The sequence below is a fragment of the Rhinatrema bivittatum genome, chromosome 14, assembly GCF_901001135.1.
Source record: "Rhinatrema bivittatum chromosome 14, aRhiBiv1.1, whole genome shotgun sequence".
Taxonomy (NCBI): domain Eukaryota; kingdom Metazoa; phylum Chordata; class Amphibia; order Gymnophiona; family Rhinatrematidae; genus Rhinatrema; species Rhinatrema bivittatum.
Window position 1 is genome coordinate 18,528,557 of NC_042628.1, and position 21,585 is coordinate 18,550,141.

At 41.8% G+C, this 21,585-nt stretch overlaps 2 protein-coding genes across 4 annotated transcripts in view; one reads left to right on the forward strand and one right to left on the reverse strand.

Moving 5' to 3' along the window:
* GPRC5B (G protein-coupled receptor class C group 5 member B) overlaps window positions 1-3,384 on the forward strand; it is a 52,531-nt gene extending 49,147 nt beyond the window's left edge. For all 3 annotated transcript variants that reach the window (XM_029576423.1, XM_029576422.1, XM_029576420.1), the window contains one exon: window positions 1,937-3,384. In XM_029576423.1, coding sequence (XP_029432283.1) covers window positions 1,937-1,990 — 54 coding nt within the window. In that variant the 3' untranslated portion in view covers window positions 1,991-3,384. The remainder of the gene's footprint in view (window positions 1-1,936) is intronic.
* The window catches only part of IQCK (IQ motif containing K), a 63,756-nt gene that overhangs the window by 4,729 nt on the left and 37,442 nt on the right, over window positions 1-21,585 (reverse strand). Inside the window, exons 7-8 of the mRNA XM_029576425.1 lie at window positions 13,571-13,655; window positions 4,707-4,818 (exon numbers count right to left, since the gene is read on the reverse strand). Coding sequence (XP_029432285.1) covers window positions 4,707-4,818; window positions 13,571-13,655 — 197 coding nt within the window. The remainder of the gene's footprint in view (window positions 1-4,706; window positions 4,819-13,570; window positions 13,656-21,585) is intronic.

Sequence of the window (21,585 nt, forward strand, 5' to 3'; positions counted from 1 at the left end):
AAAGCTGGACTACTCCTGCAGTGCAAGATAGGTGGGCCCTTCCCTAGCCCGAAAATCTTAAACATCATTACGATGTTTGTATGCAGATGAGAACAGAAATCAAGTAAATATGCCGACCAGTAAAAACACTTCTGAATAGTTCACAGGCGGGATCAGTGGAGTTCCAACTACGTTGACAGTTTTGAAAAGTGTCAACACAAGTTGACAATTACAATATTAAGTAACATGACATGTTTTAAAATTTCTATCAACCCTTTCCCATTAAATCTTGCAGCAACTGGCTGATATAAATATCCCATCTATTTTCATCTGGTTATAAAACAGATATGGCTCAAAATATTAAGTTTGGCAAATGCTTTTACTATTCTGCATTTACCATCACCCTTTAAGAAAAAAAAAATGCTTTGGTCTATTGTACAGTCATCAAAGCGGAGTCGTTACGTATAGGTGTCACAAGAATGAGATTTGCAGCAGCAGCAGACACAGTACATGGGCCAAAACCTTGACTGGTTAATCCAGGGTTTACACAAAAGCATCGCTTTGTTTATCAGACTGTGAAACATCCCAGGTCCCCACTGCATATGACTTGATAATGGTGGTATTGGACAGTGGACGTTAGGTGAATGGCTGTCCCTTGTCACAATAATAAACGTATAGGGGTACAGTAGATGTGCAACCCAAAAAAGTTTATTTTGGTTTGTTTTTTTGTTTCAGGGAGGGTTTTCCATTTGCTTTAATGTTTATCTTGGTTCATTTGCCAAACTGAAATAAACATTAAAGTAGTATCCCCCCCCCCCCCCAAAAAAAACCCAACCCAATAAAAGGAGACCTCTCAGGGTTCCCCACCACCACCTCCCAGGGCCTCTGACATCCTACCCACTGCCACAGTGCCATGCGGACAAGGCCTCCAAGGGAGTCACTGAAGCCCTGGCCCTAATTGACTTTTTCTTTTGCTGTTGACTGAAGATCTCCCCTCAAGGGGATTTTTAAATAAATCGAGCAGAGAGAATGCTGAAAATGAAACTACAGCAACTCAACTGTCTGCCCTTGAAGAAAGCCAGTGACGGGACAGGGTCTGACTCAGTGTAATGTGAGAACCCGAAATGCCATTCAGCAGCTGAAAATACTCCTGTCTGAGCCAAACCGCCTAGCAGGAGCCTGCTCCATGGTGTAAGAGGAGAGCGGTTCGACTATGGCTTTCCTCTCTTTGCAATCTGCAATCAAAAGCTGTGTGACAGATACACACACACACATTATTTTCAAAAGCATTTAGACACGGAAAATGTGGTTTACCCGCATACATGAGTTTTCTGTTTAAATTATTTTATGTTGTTAAATTTTTCAGAAAATTGATAAATAAAGTAATAAAAAAAAAAATTGTTCTGGGGGTTGTACGTTCTAATTTTGCATGGAAGCCATTTTACGAGTATTTGAAAGAGGCGTTTCCAAAAGCGGCGTCAGGGGCAGGGAAACCATGTGCATACATACTTTCAATTTTTGAAAGGGTGCACTCATATGTACGTGTACGCATTCACAACTGCTTCCAAGCAGGCATAAAGGTGTGTGTGTGTGTACTGCACAGGGGTACGCACGTACCCATTCATTTTCACAATCGACTTGCATGTATAAATCTGCTTTGAAAATTAGGCTCTTGTATATATATTTTATATACACACACACATATATATATATATATATATATATGCGCAATTCTTCATTTGCATTCTTATCCTACCACTGTGTTTTTAGGGTAAGGTATTCTACCCAACAACAGCACTGGCAGGTGGATAACCTAATATATTCAGTTTGCTTCATTTCACGGTTATAGGCTCTAATTACAGTGCTGCCTTGAATATCCTTTGAAATCTAAACGTCTCCGACTAAATTGCTGGAATTTACGGGCCTGTCTTGTTTGTTCCCTTATTTTCTTTGCTAGGATATCCGGCAGTTCATCTTGAACCAGAAGGAGGGAGCGAAGAGCCAGGTCTGAAGTTGAGGGCACACATACATTACATCAGGATTTGGGACTGGGAGGAGCCCACTTGGTAAATCTGAGGATGGCACAGAATTTAATAAGAGGGATATCATAAAGTCATGGGAATGCTATCCCAAATCCACTGCACTACTATTGTATGCCTAGGATCAAAGCACAAACGTATAGATCTGAATTTAGCACGTGTATGCAATATTAAAATCTAGGGAAAGAAACCTAATTACAAAGAACAACAGGACATTTTGATTTTGATTCTGTGCATCTGCTTTGCTCACAGAAGATGTTCTGTCACCAGCAATATATAGCAAGAATAACAGCATGATAATTCACGGGAAATTCTCAGTACTGAAAGGAATATAATTACATGCAGATAAATAAACCATTTCCACAGCCATGTCTAATAAATATATTTTGCATAATTCTTATTCTGCCCTATAAACCATTCATTTTCTGTATATCAAGAACATATTTACATAGACAAATAGAAATCTCAGGTTATGCAGGTTACTTTACAGGCACAAAGACCATTGATGGAGATGGCTTGGCTGATTCAGGGATACGATGGTGCATTGTTTTCTTTTGAGCCAGCATTATTCTCCTGCTCCCTTGTACCTCCAGCTGAATCAGAAGCAGGACTGGGATTAGGGGCCAAGAGTTTTCATTCACAGCTACTCCCTATTTCATATCCCCTTATTGCAGTGAGGGTCTCAGGCCCGGGGGCCATGTCCCAGGGCTCCCTCCGAAATCCTGCAATCATGGCCGCTAGGTTTCATTCTCTCTTTTCCATCCCCCCCCCCCCCCCCCCCGGTGCTGTGAATGCTGTCTCCGCAGCATCGCCAGCCCCTGCTAACTTGGGAAGCAGAAGACCTGAGTTGGAGACTTTCTGCATGGCAGTGCATAACACAGCTGCCTGAGCCACTGGGTTGGCTCACGGTGGTGATCTTCTGCCAGGTCATTGCACTGGAATCTTTTTCAACTTACTTCCTTTCCCCATTGGAGCACCACTGGCTCTGACCTAGTACCCTTTTTTGGTAGAAAATTCCCACTGCAGGGATACCCTGTGCAGCCAAGGATTTCTATGTTGAGCAGATATAAAGGATATTAGTCATAGACATAGCTTTTTTGAAAGGTATTTGCCCCAGGAACATTGCCTACTTGGAAATTGTCCCCCAACGGTAAGCAGAAGGCTGTGTGGGCTTTCCCAGCAAGCAGACCTTTAGCTGATCTAGACTGAGGCGTGTGCAGGTGAGAGGAAGAAAACAGCACGCGTGCATTTGATTTTAAAATGTATGCATGCTGTTTTACCCCGAGCAGCTGCCCACAGAAATAGCGGGGTTAAAGTGCGTGGGCCCTTTATATGTGCGTGCCTTGGGGGTAGTTTTCAAGAGACACTACCCGAACAATTGCTCTTTCAAAATCAGCTCCAAGGTGTGCATGAAAATTGGCCCTAGAATGGACATACATGTGCTGATCGAGCAGGGCTTTAAGGCCTCCTATGAATTAGGAAAGGATCCTAAAGAAATTCAAAGTGCATCTATCTGCATCCCTTTCTTCCATCCATTGGTGAATTATAGGAGTGCTCTCTTGTACCGGGTTGGGATTACATCCCATACTTTTACAATGATAATAGAAAAAAAGAGGATGTGTCACCCAGGTCCCAATTAAGTGGGAGCTTAAGTAAAAGCTGCGCGGATTTAAGATTTGTGCACTGTGACTTTGGAGTTCTTGTATTTCTCGGAGCGGTAGGAAACGGGGGGGGAGGGGAAGAGGATGGGAACTGTCACCTAGTTTCTACCGTGTTATAATACCCGGTGGAGAATACAGAACCCCTTCTCCACCGATTTGTTCTGGTTTTTTGTTTTTTGTAAACAATAAAAAAGTTTTCACAAAGTGGGAGCTTAAGTAAAATAACTGCTGTAGGGAGGTCGTGCATGATACGGAGGGAGCAGGAAAACCCTGCCCCGCCCCGCCCCAAAAGTGGCACAAGGGCTAGAACAGCAAAGGGGGACACCATCAGGGTTACTACATTTGGAAAACTTGATACCTGTTCAGTACCACGGTGCAGCAGGAACCTGAAGCAACAGGATTAACCCATCTTGCTCAGCTCCACTGTCAGTTATTTGGGGAAGACCAAGCTCTTGAACACCTCAAATTTACATGAAAAGCTACCAGCAAGAAACCCCTGAAATATATCATTAAATCAATCGTTTTTCTTTGCCCTTATATCAGCTCTAACAGTGACTGGAATTCTACAATGGCGAATAAATGGTAGGTGACACTGTACCAAGCCTCCTTCTCTAACAAAATGTATCCCATATTCATTTCAATGCACTACCAGGATGATCTTGGCTTTATTAAAATGAATAAAAATGTCTACTTGCTCTCAGGTTTGGAGAAATAGATTCTCTCTTACATAAGTACAATATTCCAGGATCTCTTCTGAATCTTCTGTCTTAATGCCATTCCTCTTGTAAATAACAGATGCTTATGTTTCATTATGGTGTTGCGTTACTTGACATGTTACTAGAAATTCTATGTAAATAGGTTCTGTACATTAATGTGTTGTACACTTAATGACTGCAGCAGAACTGGGAAATACAACCAATAAACTGCTCTAGCCAACATGTCATTTTGTTAAGTGCATTATATTGTTTTGTTAGTTCAGTCTTGGTTATTCAGAAGAAATCTAAATACAGATTTATCTCCCACTTACTTTTGGCTTCCTGTAAATCCCAAAACTTTTCAACCTTCTTATTAATGTGCTTGACTTCTCTCAGCTGCTTCTGCCATTGGCGGAGTTCTTGAATGTCTTGAATGCAGCGTACCTGGAAAACACCAACAACTGTTTCCTTGGCCACCATATGAAGTTAGCGTTTTGACCAATTCAACTGTAACTGCTACTACTTTTCACATCATCTTTCAAAAAAAAAAAAAAAGCAATGGGGCTTATCTGCAAATGTGTCATAGTTCTCTGACAGGTTTACTGCAGACTAACATGAATTAATGCAACCCAAAGTAATTGCTCCTTACAAGAACAATGCTAGGCTAGGCAATACTGCCATGCTACATATCAAGCCAAACTGTCAATCAGCTTCTCTCTTGCATTCTCCCTTGCCATTTTATGACTTCTTCCAAGAGCTAATTGAGAGGAAGCTCTCTGTGATTCTGAAACTGGCAGGGACTGGAAAAATTCCAGTGTTTGGAAAACTAAATAAACACATTTTGGGGTGAATTTTCAAAGAATTACATGTGTAAAAATTAGCCTATACTCACGTACACCTATTTTATAAACATCAAACTTATGCGTGCTATTTTCACTTCTGAGTGCACATCTACGTGCGTAAAAAATGGGCAGCCCAGGGACATTCCAGGGCAGCGCCAAGAGTTACGTGCATAAATTGGTATTTATAAGCGCCTTAGGCAAGTATGTGTAATAACTTATTGGCACAATTTTACCTCTGCTAATTATCTCACACAACTGATATCAGACGGATCTGGTGTCTATACGGTGGGATGGCGGTCTGGGTGAACTGGGGGGAGTTGAGGCTGAAGAACCAGGAGGGTCTTATGACCTGGAGAAGGACTGGGTGAACTGGTGGAGGAATCGGAAAACTGGAATTCAAATTGTGCGTGCAAGTTTTACAATATGCTAACTTGTGCACGTAATTCAGGAGTTTATGTGATCAAATCACGTTTTTTGGTGTGTATCTTCCTAAAATAGGTAGGAAAAGTACACGTTCAATGCATGGCAAATATTCATGCGTATTTTATAATCTGCATATACATATGCACAGGTTATAAAATACTGTAATAGATCTCTACGCAGTCATATACTTGCATATATGGCTGCACAGAGGTGCCTGAAAGTTACACTTTTTTTCTGTGATATATTAATATTGGTAAGCCACCATTTTACTTTCACTGGACAATCATATTGTATTTAAACATCCAAACTTTTTTTTTTTATATTGGTGGTAACTCCTATGGGGCAATGTGGAGTTTTGGTATCAAATGATGATACCACGGAACAAAGTCAGTTTTGCATATAAATCCTTTAATGCAACAAGTGGGAGAAAAATTCCCCTTTTCCAAGACCGCCTAGGGCAGAACAGAAAATGCCCAAACACTGCAAAGCAACCATAGGTAATCCTGCATGATCATTTGTTAAATACTTCTTCAGCAGGCTCTATAAAAAGGAGTATCCTGTGTCCAGATGCCCAGGGAACCACATCACAAAAGAAAAAGTAATAAAGAGATGCCGCTGGGTTTATAATTTACCGGCATGCCAAAAATTTAGGCCCAGGAATAAGTCTACATGGGACAGCTGACTATGCCCCTAAGTCAAGTCAAAGCTCTTTTATGCACATATTCTGGAGACAGGGAAGTTTGAAACTTGTGAACTGTAGCTTCAATCATCAAGACTTCAACCTTTTCATGCAGTGATATGAATTTCATATATTTCTATTTCATACTTATATTTGAAATATTTGGCCATTTCCGTAGCTCAGCATTTCTGTTAAACTGAAGCCAAAGTGTCACAATTTATAGGCGTTGAGTGGAATCCTTCTTTTTCCCTCCGAATGCTGCTTGTTTTTGCAGCTTCTCCAGAACAGCACAGGAGTCAGGAACAGCTATTATCTTAGCAAGAGAGCACTGGGTTCAAGTGCCAAAAAGAGAAATCAGTTCACGGGAGACCAAAAGCTTTACTGAGGTAACAAATGTTTGCAAACTTTCAGGACCACTGTGGTCTCTTTCTTAAAGCGTTAGGAAAGTCACAGACTGGAAAAGGAAAGGACCTTTTATTAGCCTTACAATGGTATCATTTCTACCCAACTGTTTTGTTGGTTTTTCTTTTAACTAATTTTATTTCACATGCACTAAAACCAGGAGCCGATAAATATGGCATTTTACTTGGTAATCAATGTGTCCCATAAATACTGTAACTTGGTCTGGTTGCATCCTCATGGGCCCTTGCTGGAGGCCAAAAATACACCCAATGTAGTCTGGGCAGGCAAAGAATGATTCGCTAGCACCAGAGGGCATTTAAAATATGCCTTCTAGACATAGCAGGCATTCACGTGGGAAGATATGCTCTCCATGGGGATACAGCTCAAAAATATAGGGCTCTACAGCTCCAAAAGAAGCATGTAACTTTTATATTAGAAACTATTTTCTCTGTGATTCCGGGTTTGGTGCACTGCCTGTGGAGTCAATAAAAAGTTGCAAGCTCTCACAGCAGATCCCTGATGGGCTTCACAGGAGTGGTTCAGTAACTGACACTTGGAACCTAACAAAGAAGCAGAACCCTATATTTTATATTCTAAATTAACATATTGCTATGAATCAAATTACTATTACCCAGGATCTGAGTTATTTTTGTATTTACAAACTGATTCCTAGTGAGCTCTTCTTACTTCTACTATTATTAGTCATTTCTATAGTGCTACCAGGCATATGCAGTGCTGTACAGAAATTCCCTGCCCCTTGGAGCTTACAATTCCAAAAATACTCCTGAGAAGGTTCTTAAGATTGCAGAATACTTTATTAAGCTCCATCAATATAAACACTTATTAGTGTACATTGGCAAAGCGTCTTCTTATTTATGTGTACTCATTCACAATGCTAGTCCATTCTGAATTTCCAGAGCTTCGCTCCTGCTAGCCTTTTTATTTCTGCGCAGAAATCCCTCTAAATCTCTTCCAGTACCTAAGCACAGTCCCACTGAACAATGCTACAGCCCTAGTTCAAGCATTTAGCATGGCGTATTTCCGCTTGATCTTATCACAGCTTTTGTCCTGTTTTCACTTCCACTGACTTTCTTTCCTGTAAAGGTTTAAGATTTTTTCCCACAGTAAACTGTGATGCTGGCATGCCAGAAGAATTCAAGAGGGACCAGGAACTCGTCTCCCCTCTCCGCCCCAAAAAGATAAGAACCCCTGCGTCTGTCTTATGTTAAAGAGTAAGCCAAAGTTGCACATGTGGGATGGGGAAGGCCTGGCTAATCAGCCAAACATTGACTTTTTACTGGAAGGTGAGGTAACAAGATTCCAGTATTAGAGTTAACTTGTTCCATATTTTAGGAGCAGAGTAGCCCAATGTATGAAGCCTCGTGCATGTTAGACTAGCTGAATCCAGTGGAGGGGAAGGCAGAAGAACCCGTTAGGTGGACTGAAGTTTCATTGTGGAGGTGTAAGAGAGCAGAAGTTGAGAAGTATATTCAGGGGCCATTTGAGTTACACATTTGAAGACAAAGCAAAATGTCTGTAATTTTATCCTGCTCCCAACTGAGAGCCATTGTAGCTGAGGTTGGTGGATTTGGCTACTATGCTTTCTAAAAGTTGGCGGCATTTGAGATTATATTGTGCAATGCCATGGAACAGAGAGTTACAGATATCAGTGAAGTTGGTGATCAGTGAATGTATGAAGGTAGCTAGGTAATGTTTCTCAAAGTAATTAAACAGTTGACTAAGCTGGTGTAGGTGCGTACAGGAGCTCTTTACCATCACTGCGATGTGAATTTCCATTGTAAGATGCCAGATGAGCTGTAGCTCCAGGCTATGGATAGAGTCTTTAGGATGTATGGGGTTTACTGACAAGGAGGGTGGCGTTAATACAGCGCGCCCTTGTCTCTTTAACCAGAAAAGCTTGGACTTGGAGCGGTTAAACCAAAGGACTATTGCTGAGAGACAGACATTGAGATTAGTGATGGCTGCATGTTTGATGCAAAGCTGGATGACATCAACAAATAGGTGAGATTCAATGTTGCAAGACTGGGCCAGATGTGGATGCTGAAGAAGCTTGGGGAAAGCACTGTCAGCTAAATCTGACTGAGGTCCATATTCAGTCACTGTCCGGATAGCATAGTCAGCCAGCTAACTTTAGCGGTTTATTCAATAGTGCAGCTAGCTTAAAGTTAACCAGTCAGCTTTATTCGGCTAACTTTAGAACTGCTCTTTGGCCCAACCAGAGCTAACTTTGAATACTGGAGGCAGTCAGATAACTGAACCAGCTAACTTGTCTCCTTCCAAGTTATGCCCCTGGAGCACTCCCTAACTTATCTGGCTAAATTCTAGCTGGTTAACTTAGTAGCCGGCTAAAATTTAGCTGGATAAGTGCCCAAATCTTAATTTAGCTGACAGAGTGCAAAAAATCACACATCTGGATGCTTGAATGGACTAAGAATTCCTGGACTTGCTCCAAAAGACTTCTAGTTCTTTCGGAGCTATAAGAGTGCAAATTTCCCGTGATGGCACCATGGGATGACGTCATCCCCACTTGTCGGGTCGTTTGTTCTTGCTTTCCACAGAGAAAGCCAATTTATATGCATAAATCATTATTTCCACACATAAATGGCTTTGAAACTTGTCCTCTGAATGCTGATTAACAAACTATTTTGTCACCAGCTGAACCCCAATTTATTGCATTCTAACATATATGATAGGTCAAACATATTATACATAACAAATGAGCGCATCCCACTGAACGTAGCCCTATCTGACTGTGAGCAGTCATCTGAAAACACATGGGCACTAGATTAGTTTTCTGTAATTGCTTAACAAATCATGGCCTGTCTCAACCAGAGATTTCTCCAGTTCCTAATGGAAAGCCTGTAAGATGTCATAATTATAAACAGCATTGTGCAGAGCTGTGTTGGCAATTGGGTGTGCTAGCAGATTAATCTGTAGAATTTGACTACTGTTTCTGACTGCCAGATGGGTCTGGAATTACAAGTAGTAACCCTGGAAATCTTAATGCACCAACCAGACACTGCCCTTTCTAACCTTTGTCCGGGGGGTACAAAATCTGAGCAACCTTATGGTGGTAAGTCAACACACAAAGTTATGGGATAATGGTTGGCTTTGTGGTAGCTGAACTGAAACCGTGCCTCCAGTGGTATTGTCACAGATAATTAATGTCACTGTGAGTATTAGTGTCAAAAAGGTTAAGAGGAAGAAAACAGAGGACCAAACTGTTTTAAAAAAAATCCATAAAATATCAGAAGAATCATTTATATAGCAGCATTAGTCATCAGATACTCTCTAGCAAATGTTTATGTACATTTTAGCTCAGTGAGAAATTGTGGCATATTTTAGTGGATCTAGAGTTCATGCTTGCCCTGCATACAAAGCAGTTAAAGCTGGCTTGCAGTAATGCCAGACGTAGTTTGCATTCTCTTTTCACATTCACAGGCCAATGAAATAATCTGAACAGTAAGAAAATGTGCACAGGGTTTCAGCCACAATTGTAACGCTCAGATTAATTTTTTTAAACTCCTGATGCAGTAAGCTGCTATGCAAATGCACTGGGAGTTAAAATCTGTGTAAAAAAACTGTAAAATGTGCATTTGGCAGAGGCTGAACGCACATTTTAACTCGGGACGGGAGGGGCAAGGCATCCCTGACAGGCCATAAGTGACGGCAGCCCCTGCCACTTAGCCGGATAAATACTAATCCAGCTGTCTGGCAAGGTTCACCACTACTTAGCTGGCTAAATACTGTTACCCTCTGCCAGATAAGTCAGTACTTATCCAGGTAAGTGGCGGTAGCCACTACTTAGCCAGATAAAAACAGACTTATCTGAGTAAGTGGCAGCTTTTTTTTTAACTTTTTCCCCCTTTTTTAGGGGTTTTAAGTATCAGCGCAGCAGTGGTGGAAACTTAACTCCAACTCTGACCCAGGCAAAACTCACGTCTCTCTCTGTATTGGGGAATACTGCTTAATGCCCTCATTTGCATGGGATTTTCATGCGAAGGTGCTATGTAGTATTCCTGATTAGGAATGCACATTTTCTGCACGCAAAACTCCTTGCTACATTGGCAGTAAGTTTTGCACACAGAAAATGTACAGGCAGAAAGGTACGTTCGGCTGAACGCAGCTTTCTGCTTCAGTCTGTATAAGTGTTTTGTTTTGTTTTTTTAATAAACAACATATAAAAAATAAAGTCAAATAACACATATAATTTTTTTTAGCTCCACGGATTACTTTGGGGAAAATAAAAGCTCCATAATGCTTCTCACGCATAAAAGTTTCAAAATTATACACAGCCAAGTTCCTTAAGCAGCATGTATCAGATAAGATGCTACTTTCATTGCCAGCCTGGTGCTGAGCCGGGTCACCTTAGTGGGGCCAGGGTGCTGTTGTTTCTCCCCTCCCCCACCTCCGCCTTGCTAGCTGTATTCATTGTTTACTTTCCCACCAGTATGAAACTCCATGGTGGGTAAGGGGGAGGGGAGTGATCGCTACCATGCCGTTGAGCCAATCAGTGCCCACAACAGGCAGGATCCACAGCATCAGCGAGGCCCTTTTCAGGCCATGCAGGGAGCACGAAAGATTTCTTAATCCTCAGGGTGTGCATTTTACTGCTTGCTCACCCATTTGGTTGTGGAGCGTGTTGTGGGGTCGAAATAAAGGGAAATGGGTGGATATAGGTTAGGGAAGGCACAGGGAGGATGCTGCCCTATTCATCCTGAGTTCAGCAGGAGGGTGAGTCACTAGGTGACAAGCAACATACCCGGCTAGGCCCGTCCTGGGGACCCTATAAGCACTGCCACCATGAGGAAGGTTTTGGGAGAATTGCATAACTTCAAAGAGCATGGCCTTTGCATTCCTGCAGCTTGGGACGTTCAGGCTGGGACAGACTCAACTTTGCATTACCCCGGGCTGGGTTATCCCAGTTGTGGCCCTGGGATGGATTATTGCTGACCGTTTGGGGTGGACTAGTTTGGCAGGGTGCCATGAAGACGGGCTAACAGGCCCAACCGAAAATTGTAAATAGTAGCCAATCTCAGGACATAATGAGCCGAACCTGCAAGGATTGTGCTTGTACATTCAATGATGTCTTAGATTAAGTTTTCAATCAAGCTGCAGCCAATTTGTGCTCACTCCCTGTGCTAGGATGTCATCTCTAAATTGATAGGGGGTGGGAAGCCTCTGCTAAGTGTTTCTTGGCTATCAAAACCTAAATAGTTGACACTTGAAAACTTTGCATTAGTAAGGAGGCCAACACATTCAATACTGATTTATTCTGGCAAAATTCTTTAACTTTCAAATAAGTACAGATTTGATGTACTAATCATGCTAATTTTATAAAGAACAGTACAGCATGTTTTGTTTTGGAGCTTCTTACATGAAGAAAATAAATAAAAAGCTTAACATGGCCCAAGTCATACGTGCGGTCCACACTCAAACGCTTTTAGCTGGATAACTAAATGAAAGTTTGGCTACTTATCCAGCTAAATTCTGCCCGGATGACTATTTATCCACTAGAATTTGGCCGGATAAATAAAGGGCATTCCAGATACGTTCTGAAGAGGAGCTGAGCTAGACAGAGAACTTATCCGGCTAACTTTGGTCGGCCCATACACCTGTCCTAAGGTAAGTCGGATAAACTTACCTGACTAACTTTAGGATATCCAGGCAATGTTCCCTCCCAGGACTGACTAGGTGTGTGCAATTTTTTTTTTTTTTTTGGCGTGAGCAACAATTTTTTTAAACCAACAATTTTAAACGCCAGTATAAGCGTTGTTTTTCTGTATATAGCACAAAGAAAATAAGCATGTGAGCAACCATGTAAAATCTGTGAGCAATGCTCTGAAATGTATAAGTGATCACTCGTGCTCAGCTTAGAGGGAACTATGTATCCAGGTATATTCAGTGGTTCGATTGCACAGCTGAATATATAGCACTAGGCAGCCAGATAAGTTAATCCAGCTAAGCAGCAGAGCCACATATTGGCTGAATATGGATCTCATGTATGTTTAAATGTTGATATTTTGAGGACAGTTATCATAGGGATCTAGCTGGTAATTAAGGAGTTACCTAGTAGATCTGCAGGGCTGAAAACGGCCCTTCACTGAGCAGCTAGATTTAGTCACTCAAAAAAAATGGCCATTCCCAAGGGCGGGAAGAAGTCAGGAGGAGGGGGAAAACCATATATGCATATAGATTTCTGGTGAATGCCTAGAATGTCCTCCTAGAAGAGGTGGTAAAGATGAGAACATTTCACAGTATTTATAAACCACTCTTCATGGGCCCACAACATGGACCATATGTTGGTTAACTGTGTCGGGAGTGACCACACTCGAGGGCACATAGAAGCTTCACTGTACAGAATGAATGGCGCATGTGCTCTCGAGTGTGGTCCCTCCCGGTGCAGTTAACCGAAACACAGTCCATGTCGGGGCCCATCAAGAGTGGATTATGTGACATTATGTCTGAATAAATACCTGCATGTGAGTTATAAAAATCTTGGACACTTTACTCCTGACTATTCCTTGTGCCTTTTGGATTCAATTTTCAATACGCTACTCGGAGAGATTTAAACAGTCACATTTTAGCCTGTTAAGATAGTTCAGGATATTTTTCAGCCAGAACCCTACCTAGCCAGTTAGATCGTAGCTGAAAATGTTCCTAAACTTAGCTGGACAAAAACCTAAGCAGTTTCTGAAAAGTGCCCTCTTTACAGACACTGCAAAGACCTCCATACTTTTTGTAAGAGTATAGACATTTGATTTAGGTAGGCATCCATGATCTCAGACAATCAACAATGAAAAAACATCTAAGCAGGCACGTCTCTTACCCGATAACCTCTCCAGAATGACTGAATAATTATGGCAGCCTCTTCTTCTGTTATTAACAGGGACAGAGGAATTGGTGGTCTAGCACTGAAAAGACAAGGATTAGATTTGCAGAGAAGAAAATAAAGAGTACTAAGCTTGACAGAATTATGACAGATGTTCTTTCAACCCACTTATGCAGAATACTGCCTCAAGTTCCTTTTTTCCAGGAATTATTTCATTTATTTATTTGGATTTCATGAATCATTTACTCAAAGCAATGAAACGTTTAATAAAAAATACATAAAATTCCAGGACAAACAATAAATCAAAACATTAGTAAATCAATAGATCAGATCATTAAAAATAGTAAAATGATTTTATAAATAAATACAAACAAATATGTGACAACATAAATGAGGGAGAAACTTAAAATCATTAAAAGTCATTTAGTAGTAGGCAACATTGAATGCCTGAGTAAAATAAAAGGCTTTCAGCCACTTTCTAAACCTTAAGTAGTTGTGCTCAAGAGGAATTTTCAAAGGAATTCCGCATGCAAAAATAGCAATTTTCAAAGCCCATTTATGCACACAAATCCTTTGGAAAATTACCTCCTGTGTTTGGAAGATAATGGGTACTCATCTTCTGAATGCCCTTTCGTAAACCGGGTATTAAATCCTCTGACAACACCCATGTTAAAATTGTCCGTTATTTCATAAACCAAAAAGCCTTATTTCATAAACCAAAAAGTCATCTCATGAATAATCTAATTCACTAAAGGACTCTGGTTTATTTTCAGAGATTTCATGTGAAGATTTCTCATGAATGGCCATGGCAAAAAAAAAAGATAAAAACTGAGAACACAAAATTAATTCATTTCTGTAATGATTCGTGTGATTTTGTTACAGATTTTCAAAAGGGTCCCAAACAGAAAAAGGATGTAAACCACTGGAAAAAAAAAAAGCCGAACAGAAATTGGTATTTACATTAGTCTCCTCTGATATAAGCATTATTCCTGAGGGCATCCATGATGCTGGATACTGAAGATTACTTGTGAGAAACGGTTATGTGCATTCAGTGCCTACGACAGGTTTAGATTGTCAGTAGGGTTTGTTTTTCAGAATCCGAATAAATATTTACAACGCTAACTTTTTCCAAGCTGTCCATTATATTTTCAAAGACTAAAACAGGGAAGGTTTTGATTAAAAGAAAAAGACAGAAATGTGAAAGCACCTTTTTTTCTGATGTTGCTGTCATACGGGATGAGAAAGAAACCTCTGTCCGGCTCTTTAGCATCAGAATTGGATGTTAGCACAGCAGAATGAAATCCCTAATAGTCTGTTCAGTTGCAATGCAAGGCTGCCTCGATCAGCACCAGTGCTTCCATTGTGAAATAATGGGGGATCTGTCGAGTTCACAAATGAAGAGTAAAGCAGAGAAAGGCAACGTAAATCACACGAAATGAAAGGGGCTTTTAATCTTCTCGGCAAAAGCGCCCTGAGAAATGACCATCGCTGCGGTGAACTAGCTCAAAGGAGCAGAAATCTTGCCAGCTCCATTTTCTGACCACCGAAATCTATGCAACCTGCTTCAGGTCAAATAAAAATAGAATATGAGCAATGGCCCATTGAGCAATAAATTTGGGAGAATGAGTGAATATTCTATTCATGAGAAAAGGCAGCTGCAAGAGACCAAGAAGAATCGGAGTGGGCTATTAAATGTAAACCCTGTTTTATTAGGAAAACTAAACTGCTCTCAAATGGAGGAGCTTTAAAAGCAGTAAAACAAGCGCTCAAAAGAAAGCACACACCCCCAACAACTGATTGAGTCATGCATATATTCCAACCATTTGGGCACTTATGTTTTCAACCTACAATTTTATGTTATCCTTGCATTTCCTAATTGCTTCTTCAAAGCCTGCTCAGAGTGATTTACCGTGTATAAACACGCAGTCAATTCCAAAATGGCTGCTTGAAGTCAGAGCTTGCAATCTCATCGAAAAATAACAGTGCATGTCACAAATGAAGGCTCAGGCCAGTTCTGATTGAGTGTGGATGTGTGCGTAGGTGGGTGGGAACATCTTGTGGAGCCGGAGGAAACCGCTGGGCCAAAACCAGATACTACAAATTTAAATACATAAATAGAAGTGCAAGTGACTGTGTCAAGGGGCATAGCAGGGCATGAGATCAGTTGGGTGAGGCTCTCTGTATAAAATATAACAAAAGGGAAAGGAGAAAGGAATGCAAGATTTCAGTCTGCTTTGAAGAGTCGCTCAGGGATGGCATCCTTGCTGGAAAAACCCTCAAAGAAAAAAAAAAAAAAATCCACACCATAAAAACAGAACATATTTTGACATTAGATCCCCCACTCTCAGTATTCACAGTGGGGCAGATTTTATAAATCTGCGCACGCGCGAACAAGAGTACGCGGGATTTCAATAGCTACGCGCGTAGCCGCGCATATCCATTTAAATCTGGGGTCGGTGCGCGCAAGGCTGCCCAAAATCAGCAAACAAACATTCACTCTTCTAAGTTCTATTCTTTTTTCTTTTTCTTTCTCATTCACCCAATTTGTACTTCAGGCTTCCTAATCTTGATGGTATTCCGCACCGAGATTCAGCCATTTTCTCCCCTCTCTCACTATTCTTCCCATTTAATAGCCAGATCACTGGTACATCTAGGTACCTCTAGTCAATGTACCTCAACTCAACTAAATTCCTTGTGATATCCTTGTGTGTCTTGTAGCAGAGAAGCGCCGTTTACACAGTCAGGTAATATATACAAACTCTGACATGGTATATGACCCGATATCATTTAGTTCTGAGTATCCCAACTCTGAGGTACCCCAAATCTGACATGGTATATGACCCGATATTATTTAGTTCTGAGTTATACGAGCTGATATTATTTAGTCATGAATATACGATATTATTATAGTCCTGAGTATACGATATTATTTATATATTTGATATTATTTAGTCCTGATTATATGATACTATTATAGTCCTGAGTATATGACCTGATATTATTTAGTTCTGAGTTACTCATGCCTCTGGCTCTTTCTCCTCCCAGTTCGAGTGCCCCTGTTTTATTGTAACTTTTCACTTTATTTGTTTATGTTAATGTCATTGCCCCATTGTTTCTTGTAAACCGATATGATATGATTGGTATCATGAATGTCGGTATAAAAAAGCACTAAATAAATAAATCACTGAGGAAATACCTGTGAGCAAAAGGGCTGAATGCAACCCTCCCTGAAATCACATCAAATGGTCCCAGGGCAAACAGGGTGGTCGCCCAAGTTGCCATGAGATGAGGAGAGCTCATGGCATCACTGTCATCGCCTGTTTGGCTAGACCACCAATGGGCTTGGCACCAAGTGAAGCTGCCTGGAGGTAGACCTGGCAGGAGAAGCAATTCGCGCATGACAAACTAGCTGCGGAAAGGCCATCCCCTTCAAGGCACAGGTGATCCCAGGCTGGCAGCCCTGGAAGAGCTTCCAGCGTTTGGGTCCCTGCATTTTTAAGGGGGAAGACAGCATACCACTCTTCTGCAGCACTAGGGAGAGCAGTAGCTGTGAGTGAGGATCAGGAGTGCCTGGAGCAGCACTGAGCCTGGGTAAGAGGAGCACCCACTGCAAATGAGAAGCGGGTAGCTGGGCTTGGGCCTAGGCAGAAAGAGGAGGAACTACTGGGCAGCGGTAGGAGGGAGGGGAGGAACTATAGAAAGCTTGTAAAGCTGCCATCTCTGTCCATCTCTGAGAGTGCAAGGAGGGACAGAATGCTTGGAAGGAGAGAGGGGAGGCTGGGGGAATGGGGAGAGAATGCCTGGAGGGAGGGAATGTGGAAGGAGGAGGAGTGAGTCTGGAAGGAGGGGGAGGGGAAGGGCAAAAGAATGCTGGGAGAGAGGAAGGGAGGATGAGGGTTGGTAGGAGAATTCCTGGAGGGAGGAGAGGTGCGGAAAGGTGAAGAGAGTACCTGGAAGGAGGGCAATAAGCACTCTCTAGGTTCTCCAGTAGAATATGGGTGGGGATCAATTGCAGGGGGCATTATCAATTATTTTCACCCAGAGCACCATTTGCCCTAAAGCCAGCCCTGAATGTCACTTTACAATGGCGAACATAGATTGCCTGAAGAGTAGTACCCAGAAACACAGAATATGATGGCAGATAAAAGACCTCAAGGTCTCTCTGGTCTGCCTATTTCACTTTCCCACTGTACTACCTCAGATCCTAATTCGCTTCTGGCTTTTACCACTTGCTCTCCATTTTCCAAAATGAACTGAGGAGAATAACAAGCTCAATGACAAGAGAAATGAAATATTGCAGTTGCTAGGGTTGAAAACTTGAGGACGCTGAGCAAGTCATGATTAAATACCGGGCCAGATTTAACAGTAAGGCAGCCCTAGGCAGAGCACTGGAGAAGGGAGGGGTTTGCCCCTGGAAATCAAAGAATGGCAGGAGGAGACCCAGTTAGTGCATGCCTTCAGAATTTGATACCATAGGCACATGCCTATATTGCCTATGCTATGCCTAAATCTGGCCCTGATCAAATACCAAAGCTATCCAGCCAGTCATGCAAAATTAATGCCCAGCTGATTACTGTCCATCATGACAAGTGTAAAAGTAGCCAGGACTGCAAAAGAGGTGCAAACAGGGAACAGAAGTGTTATATATAATGAAAAAACAGCTAAGTGACATTCCATTCGCATATATATATATTACAATGGATGGATGCACATTCTACAAAAGCTACCATATATCCCATTACACCCTATGTCCTCTGTATCATTGTGCAACCAAAAGTTGATACGAAAATATGTTGCGTGCCAATTATAATTTAATAAAGCATATCTATGAGAGATCCAAGATCCTAAAATAAATAACATATCTCAAATTTTGTATATCAAGAGTATTAACATAACTGACTGGTTCAGCAGGAAGGATCAGAGGAGCAGGTTGACAATTTCAAAAGAGCCAGTGGCACAGGTGTTAAGTACTGTGCACTAGTATGCAGACGGTCATGGGGTTTAGATCCCAGATCTGCTGGCAAGGGACCAGGAATAGTATGCAACTACTACTAAGCAAAATGTGCTTTGCGGAAGTAAGGAGGAGTCCGAGAATTACAGGCCGATTAGTTTGATCTTGGTGACGGAATCACTGCTAACACAGAGGGTAATGAACTTTCTGGAATCTCTGAGGCAGCATGGTTTTTCCCAGAGGTGGGCCTTTTCAGAGGAATCTGATCAATTTCTTTGACCGGGTGACCAGAGTTAGATCTAAGGAAAGCTAAATATAGCGTTCTTGGATTTTAGCAAAGTCTGTGACAAAGTTCCGCGTAGGCAACTTATAAACTGAGCACCCTTGCTGTGGTGCTTAAAGTGACTAACTTGGTTAGAAACTGACTGAATGGGAGGCATCAAAGTGTAATGGTAAACTCTCTGAGAAAAGGGGGCTACCAGCCGTGTGCCTCAAGAATCGATCCTAGGTCTGGTTCTCTTCAACATTTCTGTTACAGGTATTGGGGAAGGGCTATGGGGAATGGTTTGCCTTTTTGCGGATGATGCTAGAATATGCAACAGGGGAGAAGCAGAGTAGGAACTAATAAAGCCTGAGGAATGGTCTAAAGTCTGCCAGCTAATATTGGGCCTTATTTTGGGGCCAGTGTAATAAGCTGCGCAAAACCTGCGGAGGTATTTTGCATGCATAATCGTGTGCACTGATCTTACGTGCGTATGTAATAACGTGTTCAGTGGGGAAAAACCATGTGCACAAACCCGCTTCAAAAAATGGCAGCAGGTTTTGTGCGAGTGCATGCAAATGGCATGTAAAGAAGGCAAATATCTATTCACAGGCAATGCAGGGAGCTGCGCTAGCAGGGAAATCAGTTAATGTGGGTGTTTTAGCACCTGGGTCAGGGCAAGAGTTAAGTAAAAGCGTGTGTCTGAGATACATAAGCCCTGCCAATTCTGCTGCATATTTGAGTGCATATAATTCAGAATAAACCATGACAACTGTAAATAGTTCTGATTGCATATTTGCCTTTACCCCCCCCATCAATGACATATGCGAGGAACCAATGGCACTTTACCAGTGAAAAGTGTGTGCCCTGAGCTCAAAAGAACCCAAAGTGAAGTCACATTTGGGTGCAGTTTCACTTCCAAACAAAAGACCACATGTACTTCTCAGAGTTTGTTTTCTTTGATCATTTGCCCGTGTTTGAACTCTGCAACATTTTTTATTAGCGCCTATAATTTTAGTGCGTGTTTTTCCCGTGGCTTTCTGCATCGGGGCTTGTGCGGGTGTTGATGTGTATTTGCTCTTCTGCCTTTTTTTTTTGCCCGCATCTCATTTGCATGCTGTCCCCTTATTACGTCCCAAGGAGCCCATCTGCTTTTGCTGCACACACTAAAAAAACATGCGCACTCATAAACAGCACCAATTTCAGCGCAGGTCTTATTGCATTGGCCCTTTACAAAGCTGTATTAGGCTGTTTACTGCATAGTAAATGGCCTAACATAGAGATGATGCATTATCACTTAAAATACCATGCATTATTCTTCCCCTGGCACTGCAACTATGCTAATGAGCTGATTATCATGTAAATGCATGCTAAACAGCCTTGTTATTTCATTCAAAATTAGCTACAACTCAGGATATGTAGCCAATTTCCCTTGGGACATCAGGATACTAACACATGTCCCAGTGCTCCCAGTCATGCCTTAAAGGGGCCAATTGGCCCTGATTAACAGCCTCCCAAGTGTGGAAAAGACTGATGGTATCTGTAGACCCCCCTGTACCAAGCCCATCCCCACCGCCCCTGAAGGTAGACAAAAATAATAATCAAAGTGAAGGGGTTGGGAGCAGGACCTTTTATACCTTCAGCCTCCTCCAGGAGTGGTGGAGGTAGGGAAGAGTGGGACGGGGGTTCTACAGAGACCCCTGGGCCTTTGACACTTTTTGGTTGGGGAGGTTAGTCAGATATGGCGGCCCCACAACCCCAGGGCCAACATCATGCGGAATGTCTGGGGGTATTAAAGCTGCAGTATAACCATGGAGTCTACAAACCTGTGATGCTTAGTAAACCCCATTATATTTTCCTCTCTGGGAAAAATACCACAGCTGAGTAAATAAGGTCCATTGAATGCTAAAAAATGCAGGGCTATGCATTTGAGTTGCAAAAACCCAAGGGCATGGTACAGTATAGGGGATGAGGTTCTTCTGTGCACAAAACAAGAGCAGGATCTGGGGGTGATCATATCTGATGGTCTTAAGGTGATCGCACAGGTAGATAAGAAGCATTTCACTTGCATTAACTGCTTGTCTGAAAGTCAACCACCCTCAATGCCACTAAAAGTTCCACACCGCGCTGACTTTAAACTGCATTGACAGGAAGAGTTCCTGGAGACATGTTTGTCGGGGGAGAAAAAGCACCTATGCAGACGGCATTTTCAAATCTCCATATGAACTTTTCCAGCAAAAATCGACTCACAGAAATAGCAGGTGCAAGTGCTCACATGCACTTTGTACCTGCAGCAATTTTCAGAAGAAAAGCCTTCACAGATGCTCCCTTTACAGTAAGATGAAAAGTCCACGGGTAAAGAGTACTCACGGGCTTTGCACCGACACAGCCCAACTGAAGCCCTGAAAAGTTCTGATTTCTTATTGCTTTATTAGGAGTAACAAGTCTTCCGTACCGTAAGACCAGAATGCGCTTAACAGTAAAGGCCACTGTACTTAACAGATGAATCAGATCAGTGAAGAATCCAATTTGGTGCATAAAAGGGCAGAAAGCAAATTGTCATGCTGTGCTTTTGTTGCTCATTTTGCAAAATAAGCATACTGCATGTGTGCATATAGGGTTCTGCGAGAGCATGCTTTTATAAATAGCAACCAATTCAACCATGTTATAGAGTTAATTGCATTCTTCTTTGCTTTCAACTTTATTTATTTATATAAAAGTATGCATATCCCATGCCCTGCAAAGTTCAGGGCAGGGTAGATAAAATAACATACATAAAATTATATATTACACTTTTTA